Consider the following 9,663-nt stretch of genomic DNA (forward strand, 5'->3'; position numbering starts at 1 on the left):
ATAACAAAATGCAAACGTTTTATTGTATTTCGAGACTACGAGGCTATTGTGTGTCCTGCATCTTTTGTGTGGCATGCATATGTACTTGGAGTCCAGAAAATATTAACTTACAGCTTACAGAGCAAATACCACTCAACTCCCCAACTGTTACTCATGATTGATCAAGTTAAACACATTCTCTGTTATGTTATGAGGAAAGTGTAGGCCTAGTCGGATAAGTGCTGATGGTGTTCCATAAATGAGTAGATTTTCTGAAAACAGACAGACCAGTAAAATGGCTACCCCAGTACATTGCCAAAATGTTTATTTCTCAAATTATAGATATTAAAACGTAATATAATAAATAAGAGCGAAGCTAACATGTAGAAGGGGTAGTGCCGCCTCTTGCGGCGTGGGTGGGGCTGACAAGAATAGACCACATTATGCAGTTCATTTAGTTAACAAGTGAAATAATGGGGAAGCGTGCAGTGTGAATGCCAAGAGAAAAGGCACAAAACCCTATTGAGAGCTCTTAGACGCTCACGGCGTAACCGTCACATGGCCGGACCGGGACTACAACTATTTAAAGAGCGTCAGTGTCCTTTCAGCACCACTCCGCTGTCCACCCGCCAAGCAACCAGCTCAGAACGAAACAACGCGCTGACTGAAAAAGTTACCAAGTACTGAGCAGCAAGTTTGCAAAGATGCCGAGGTCCTTTCTTGTGGATTCCTTGATTTTGAGGGAGGCAAATGATAAAGGGAGGGAAAACAATCCACCTTTATTTCCTTACGCTATGCACCCGTCCCACCCACTCCACGGGCTGTCCGCAGGCTCTTGCCACTCACGGAAGGCTGGCTTGCTATGCTTCTGTCCGCTATGCGTATCCCAGCTCCACCCATCCCCACCGACCTTGCCACTCCTCAAGGCATCCTTCCCTACCTTCGGCTCCCAGTACTGCCATTCTGCACTATCGAGGCACCACACGTCCTCCACCGGCGTCAACCTCAACCACGGTCCGGGGATATATCAAGCAACTTATTCGGTTCCAGACCCACGACAGTTCCACTGCATCTCCATCGGTAAGTAAAACGTATTGAATGCACAATTGATACTTTTACACAGAATGAGCTTCATCAGCTGAATGAACATTTACTCTGGTGTTTTATTTAGCATTTTGGATAACTTAATTAAATGTGTATATTTTTTTTACTTTTACAGAAAACAACAACAGCCAACTTCAGAGCAGTAAGCGCATGCGCACAGCCTTTACCAGCACGCAACTTTTGGAGTTGGAGAGAGAGTTCACTTCCAACATGTACCTCTCCAGACTTCGGCGCATTGAGATCGCCACTTATCTAAACCTGTCAGAGAAGCAGGTCAAGATCTGGTTCCAGAACCGCAGAGTGAAACACAAGAAGGAGGGGAAGAGCGGCGCGCACAGAACCGGCTCCCACAGTTGCAAGTGCTCGTCCCTGTCATCTGCACGGTGCTCGGAGGAGGAAGAGGACATGCCCATGTCTCCCTCCTCATCAGGGAAAGAGGATGATGGAGACCTGTCCGTCTCTCCCTGAACTTCCCCTGATCTTCCCCGATCCTCAACAGAGACAATTGGTCCTCATAGCACCTGTGGAATTCTGAATGCAGCCAAAAAGTCGACTGTTCTTATCGTGTTCAGTCACCTGTACATAGGAAGAGAATAAAATATATAAACAGGGAATTTCTCTGGAATGTTGTATAATTGTATACATGTTGTTCGTTTTATATGTAGTTTTTTTTCTGATAACGGTCCATTCGTTGTTTCCAATGGATTCTATTACAGCTAGACAGGTCGATGTTGGTTTAATGATATACCCAAATGAATAGCAACATTTGTTAGTATTATTTTTGTAAAACAATAGCTGTATTTTGTATAATGGTGAATACTGGCCAGCTTTAAGCACATTATTTGGATGGAAATGTGATGGAGATTGTGTGCGGGACGGGAAAAAAATCCTCACAATGTCACATCACTAATAGCCTATCAAACTGTTATTATATCTTCAGTGTATTTGAAAATATTTATTTATTTAAAAATGTGAATACTTAAATAAAGAATATTTCTTAGTGATATACTCATGACTCTGTGTAAAATTGTTTACACTTGCGCACCACTGGGAGCGCAAACACAGACACTGGGAGCGCAAACACAGACACTGGGAGCGCAAACACAGACACTGGGAGCGCAAACACAGACACTGGGAGCGCAAACACAGACACTGGGAGCGCAAACACAGACACTGGGAGCGCAAACACAGAAACTGGGAGCGCAAACACAGACACTGGGAGCGCAAACACAGACTGGGAGCGCAAACACAGACACTGGATTCGCACAGACAGCCGTTGCGGACTGACTTCATTCGCACTATCACCGGCACAGCACCGTGTGGAAACGTTAACAGGATATTAACTTAAGACATCATTAATAAAATAAAGTGAAAAACGACTCACCGTGGATATGTTTAGTTCAAAATATGTTACCAACTACTTTATGCAGAGTTGGATATGGCATGGCATTTGGGTCAGTTTACTGGTGATACTGTGCCACCTTCAGAATGCGTGTTGTGTTTGTGATGTCCATTCCACATTTATTTGTGTGTGCATGTTCACATAGCCTATACATCAAGTCTATACATGATCCTATACATTAATTTATGAATCCAAAGGAGATGGTATTTATCAGATAGCTCATGTGCATCATTTACGCGCACGGTCTGTTTACTTTCAAGAGTGGATAGAAGAGAAAAAGCGGGCAGCTGAAACGTTTTTCTGTCCAGGGAAAAAGTCTAGGCACTTTTCCGTAGGTAGTACTGAGTATTACGCACAAAGACACTTGGTAATGCATGCTTTTCCTTGCCACATGAAAATGGTGCTGCTCTAAATTTTAGATGCCCGTTTGAATCCAGTTATTGTGCTAAAGTGTTTCAAAAGAAAGGTTCCCCTCTCTCAAGAAAAGTGTTTCAAAAGAAAGGTTCCCCTCTCTCAAGACAAGTGCTATGGGGACGGTAATCTCTGTCAAGAAGTCTTAACAGCCAGACATTCATGCTTTCCCTGGGGAGAGCTCTCAAAGCCCGCGTTAGCATGCAGGGGTCCTCGGAGCTCCACATTGCGGCTCTCGCTCTTGTCATATCAGAAATCCGCTTCATCCCAATGTCCTGATCCGTCTCGTGCCAGGGAGTTAATAACCACTACGGGGTGTATTAACGAGTGAATGAAAGTGAGCAAATGAATACATTCATCACTGTGTCGGCTATTTAAATAAACAGACAAAAACAAAGGCTCATATGCTATCCATATCATTCCTGTTGATCTGTAATTCTGTTGGTAACGTTGTTGGTCTCCAAGGTTGTTTTTATTTCTGATAACTCAATTCTGAAGACAACTACAGGCTATAACTATGCCTATGTGTTAGGCTACATTCTTCATTCTAGAAATACATTAAAATGTACTTCAATGTAATGTATTTTTATTGGAATGATTAGACCATTTTCAAATATAGCTAGCCTATACTCCACGTTGCTGCTCAAATTAAGGGACAAACAACCCAAAGCATAGGTTGTTTTGGAAAGGCTATTCAACTAGCAGCTTATCTGTCAAAAGGCAATCATGATGAAAGAAATCTCTTAATATAGAGAGAACGCATATCAAGTGACCACATATGAAAACATTTCTCAAAGGTGCGTGGTTTGGGAGACTATTGGGTGACAACGGGACCAAGACTGTAAATAAGCCTGCCGTGTAGCCTACTCGCGCTACATGCTCTCCTTGTTCATTACTGGCTTCTCAAAACTATATTACATTTATTAAAATAGGATTTAAATGCTATTTACTTATCTGGAAACGTATGATCAGCTCTCGGTGACAACAAAGACTATTCTAGGACTGCACATTTACTAAATTATTCACGTTATTGTGCCTTTGGGCGAGAAGTTGCACTTGTAAACTTTGATTTAATTGTTCACTTAAACATTTTAACAAAACTCCAATATTTGCATTTGTTAAGATATGGGATTAGACCATTTTGTTAATTGCACCATAGAGGCCCATTTTGCTCACTGCGTCCTCTGTAAAGCGCCCTTTATCCATTCAATAGCCCGAGGGTATGCGCCCTGGGGGAGTTTATAAGCCCGGTGCTCCAAATGCTACATTTATTTATTCTTAATTTTGTGCTGATCAATTCATTGAAGCAAAAAGGCTACAGTGTCTTTTTAAGAGAAGAAAAGCGAATTGTTGACGTGACATTGACGGGGCTGCTGAGAGCGCTACCCGACGCTCGAGGGCCGCTTGAGTCAACAGGCGCCCATCTAGCAGACTTTCCCTTGTCTTTATTCCAACAAATTTTTCATTTACGGCTTTTCTTAGACATGTCTCTTATCTATCAGATTAAAAGAGCAGCTTGTAACAAATCAGTCTGCCCGATTTACAAGAGCATTATGCGCGGAGTCGCGGACAATGGGAGCAAGCCGTCAGTACCTGAGTCTGGTAGACGGTGCGGCGCTGCAGCTGATTCGATGGTTTGAAAATGCGCACGAAACAAAATACTTGAATCCTGAAAAAGAGCCTTTGTACGTTTCTTTAGAAATCAAGCAATTCTACATGACAAAGGACAATTAATAAGCCGTCTTTTCACGACCAGCAGCTGGTTTCCACGTCAAGGAAAGTTGGAAAAAATTCAGACTGAATGCGCGCAAAAGCCCTTTGCGCGCAGACAGCTACCCAAGGTGACCCATTTGGCACAGTTAAAATAACCAAGCCGAAGCAAAAGCGAGGGAACTGTCAAAAACATTTAAGCTGGGATATCTTGAAATTGCAAATCCCTTTATGTGGAGGGACGCTGCCGATGTGGGTTAGTCTTACAATGGAGGTGGTTAAGTTGGAGAGGCTTTGGAAACGGACACGTGGCTTCTCAATGAGCGCTCCTTTGGACTCGCGTGGCTCGCAGCGGCACTACACATTCAGATCAAGTTTAAACATTATATTTAATAAAATAAACATATAAATACTATGTAACATAATTCTCCTAACACATTTGAAGATATGATGTATTTTTTTCTTAAACAAAACATGTTATTTACATAGAATTGTAAAGGAAAACCATAGACACATTGTCTTCTTTTTATCCTCAGCCTTGTAGACAATTGTTGTGAATAACTGGATCTATGCTGCATCTTTACCACTTCATTTCTAAAAAGGGAGCTTCATGTTTTCTTGCCTTTTACACCAACAAAATATTTAGTGAACAATTTTTTGTTTTCTCCTCGAGCAATGGAGCCCTTATTTGAACAATGGTGCAGTTGGATATGAGAAAGCATCCATGTGAAAAAAATCTTAGCCTACTGCAAAAGTAAACATTTTGATAGGCTGTTATAACAGTTATCTAATTCCATCTTACTTTGTCCTAATATATTTAAAACCAATTACCTTTAGACATATGTAAGCTAATTTTTTTTTTTACAAAGCCTGCTTTAGATAAAACAGCAAGTGAGCTTCATGGGAGACAAGATAAATAGTATTTCACTAGGGCTGTTATGTGGTATCTTTTTGTTCGTTTTTAAGCAATTTGCGCCGGGCTGTGGTAGTGATGGATTCTGCGCCAGTAATTTAAGCTGTGGGAAGCCTGGTTCAGATTGCAACTGTGTAATGAGATCTTTTTCCATTTCGCTAATTGTTGTTTAAAATGCCTCGTGGGTATAGGGGGCCGTTGGTTGGGGCCATCTACAAAGCAGGGTCAGCAGCTATGTTCTGATTGTGGCGACGCACCCAGTCAGGTGATCGATCCCGACAGGGCAGTAGTCAACGATCATGACCTTGTATACTCAATCCCATTTGACCGTCAGCCTTTCCTTGGAAGTTATAGCCACAAGCCCAATAGCTTTTAACTAAGGATAGACACCCTATTTCCACAATCACAGAGAAGTGTGTGTGTCTGTGCGAGAAATGACACAATACTTTTCCTAAAATAATATCCTAGTTATAATTCTCTGTTACCATCTTTCAACAATATCGGAGCATCAGGTCCTGGACCAACTGGCTCTGAGACAGACTGCTTCAACAGGCAGCCAGCAGCATACCACCCTGTGTCCCACTACTGGCTTGCTTCTGAAGCTAAGCAGGGTTGATCCTGGTCAGTCCCTGGATGGGAGACCAGATGCTGCTGGAAGTGGTATAGGAGGGCCAGTAGGAAGCACCCTTTCCTCTAGTCTTAAAAAATATATAATGGGACAGTGTAGGGTGCCACCTTTGTTAAACAGGTATCCTGACTCTCTGTGGTCACTAAAGATCCCATGGCACGTATCATAAGAGTAGGTGTGTTAACCCCGGTGTCCTGGCTAAATTCCCATTCTGACCCTCATACCATCACGGCCACCTAATCATCCCCAGTTTACAATTGGCTCATTCATCCTCTCCCCTCTAACTATTCTCCAGGTAGTTGCTGAAAATGAGAATGTGTTCTCAATCAACTTACCTGGTAAAACAATTCTGCCATCAGACTGCTGAACAGCTAATCCTAGCTGTCTACTTGCTCAGACCTACACCTAGACTCTCCAGTGCTTAGGGCCCCTAGCTGATTTTTTTTAGGAACGCATTCAGGGTCTCAACTTGGTATTGAGTGTAAGAATAGTAGAATACACCAGGTGCAATTTTGAAATTTGACAGTCACTCAATTAGCCATGTAAACTAACAATTTTTTGATTTGTAGTTAGTCTAGCCAGCTATCTAAACTAGTAATCATGGCCGAAAACAGACTGGGCACGCAGGACACGTTCCCAGATATCATATTAACATGGAATAGGCTGTCATGGCAAAATGTGTAGAAATGTAGGACATTAGCTTTAAAACTGTGTAGAATTGCAGGTTCTCTCCACTGTCAAGAGGGAGGACACTAAAATATTTTGCCAAGAGGTGGGGGGAGCCCCCAACCAAATCTTGCTTAGGGCCCCTCTCTCTCTCTCACACACACACACACACACACAGTCAATGCTGGTGTTCTATTATATACTGGTTATTTAACTGTGCGACCATGACACTTTCCATTTTATATTTGTAACTACAGTTATACTTGACATAGCACATTCATAATCTATACTGTATATATTATTGTGTATATATCAGTTTATTACTTGCATACTAACTTGTAATTCCTTGACTTTTTTATTATTGATATTGATTACTGTACTGCAATGTTGAGGGAGATAGCGCGTAACTCAGCGCTGCAACTTTTATACATTCTGTAAACTGTGTACGTGACGAATAGCATTTTATTGTATGTAGTTGGCCAAGCATTAAATAGTGAAATCAGTTAATGTATGTATTTAATACGTTTAAATCTTCAAAATGTCTTTCTACTGTTGTTCAGTGTACGGAACGAGAATCTGCAGCTATTTGAGTCTGCACCTGCAATGTCAAGGGTCGTGAAATAATGAACTGCGCTGACTTGGAACTGAGCTTTCAAGTGTTAACCTTTGTAAGCGATATAAAGAGACACGAGAACAATACCACCGGGGTGCAAAAAGAATGTCTCGCTCCCGTTTCCGCCCGCATGTACCTCGAGAGAAGGCCACGCCGAAATGTTAATTTCAACATTTATCTTTTTGGTAGAATTTTGCACAGCTAAACAATTCTCACTACCTCTGCTATTGACATCTTTCTGACCTGATAAAGCGCGCTTGGCTGCTGTCAAATGGGCCTGTTTCGCCTGTTCACATTTAAATGTGAGAATTAGTCATGAGGCTTGACACAAGCTGCAGAAGTTGTTAAATTGTTGGAATCTTTTCACCGTGGCGAAGGGGGGTTACTGCATTCATTTTGAATTTAGCGTCGAGGTGAGAGACCTCCAATTTGCAGTCTTACCGGGATGTCATAACAAGAAAGTGATCTGGAAACGAGAACGCGCGCATGCAGCCAAGGAATGATAGCTACCACAAGAGAAAAGGCTATTTTAGCTTCCCATGATCTTGTTGCAGTTACTCACTCATCAACCTTTTGTGGTCTACCTAAAACTTTCCAGCCTGTGATACCTAACCTGACATATAGCCTAAAACATGATATGGATCGAATTTCATGACATTTTAGAATGTTGTGAAATGTTAACATGCTATTCTTTTGAAGAAATGCATAGGAAATAAGAGAGATAGCCCGGCTGCCGCTGGATGGCGCTATTATGCAATGACAAACGATTTAAGGAATAATAGCGCCATCTGGTGGCGGCAGCAGCAGGGCTAGAGACGGAAGATGAGAGAGAAATGTGGAGAACGGGGAGATTGTGACAAGCAACAAGCCTTTATTTAATCACAATACATGACATTTGATGACCTACACATTAACAGTAGCCTACGACAAATACTAATGGCAAAACACAGACATTGCTGGATTATAACATTTACCTTTTGCCATTCCACAAACGCACAACGCACAACTTCTTATTTCTCAAAATAATCGTGCTGCTCAGAGACTGGATGGAGTAGGAGCGTCATCTAGTGGCGCTATGGAGGTAGACTTTCTTTTAAATAAAAATGGTTAAGGCTGAAACAAGGGAGTAAAAGTTGGTGTATATACAGTACAAGTCAAAAGTTTAAATAAACCTACTCATTCAAGGGTTTTCCTTTGTTTTTACTATTTTCTACATTATATAATAATAGTGGAGACATCAAAACTAAGAAATAACACATATGGAATCATGTAGTAACCAAAAAAGTGTGAAACAAATCAAAATATATTTTATAGTTGAGATTCTTCAAAGTAGCCACCCTTTGTCTTGATGACAGCTTTGCACACTCTTGGCAGAGTGGGTGGCAAGGAATAAGTTAGCCCTAAATATTTTTTTAACTAAAGCACCGTATTTGGAACAAAACACTCACTAAACCCTAAACCTCAACTAAATCTTGTAATAAATAATGTGGAAATTGAGCAAGTTGAGATGACTAAACTGCTTGGAGTAACACTAGATTGTAAACTGTCATGGTCAAAACATATTGATGCAGTAGTAGCTAAGATGGGGAGAAGTCTGTCTATAATAAAGTGATGCTCTGCCTTCTTAACAACACTATCAACAAGGCAGGTCCTACAGGCCCTAGTTTTGTTCAGTCGTGTGGTCAGGTACCACAAAAAAGGACTTAGGAAAATTGCAATTGGCTCAGAACAGGGCAGAATGGCTGGCCCTTAGAGGTACACAGAGAGCTAATATTAATAATATGCATGTCAATCTCTCCTGCCTGAAACTGGAGGAGAGATTGACTTCATCACTACTTTTATTTATGAGAGGTATTGACATGTTGAATGCACCGAGCTGTCTGTCTAAACTACTGGCACACAGCTCAGACACCCATGCATACCCCACAAGACATGCCACAAGAGGTCTCTTCACAGTCCTCAAGTCCAGCACAGACTATAGGAGGCACACAGTACTACATAGAGCCATGACTACATGGAACTCTATTCCACATCAAGTAACTGACGCAAGCAGTCAAATTAGATTTAAAAAACACCTTATGGAACAGTGGGGACTGTGAAGCAACACAAACATTTGCACACACACACACACACACACACACACACACACACACACACACACACACACACACACACACACACACACACACACACACACACACACACACACACACACACGATAACATACACACTATACA

General features: G+C 41.7%; 1 protein-coding gene across 1 annotated transcript; it reads left to right on the forward strand.

Annotated features, from left to right (window-relative positions):
* Window positions 1-611: 611 nt before the first annotated feature.
* Window positions 612-2,091, forward strand: LOC115202774 (GS homeobox 1-like). The gene is made up of 2 exons (XM_029766809.1): window positions 612-1,059; window positions 1,199-2,091. Exons 1-2 carry the CDS (start codon window positions 684-686, stop codon window positions 1,549-1,551), a joined length of 729 nt encoding a protein of 242 aa, XP_029622669.1. The 5' UTR covers window positions 612-683; the 3' UTR covers window positions 1,552-2,091.
* Window positions 2,092-9,663: the final 7,572 nt, after the last annotated feature.

Source organism: Salmo trutta, chromosome 12 (assembly GCF_901001165.1).
Source record: "Salmo trutta chromosome 12, fSalTru1.1, whole genome shotgun sequence".
NCBI lineage: Eukaryota > Metazoa > Chordata > Actinopteri > Salmoniformes > Salmonidae > Salmo > Salmo trutta.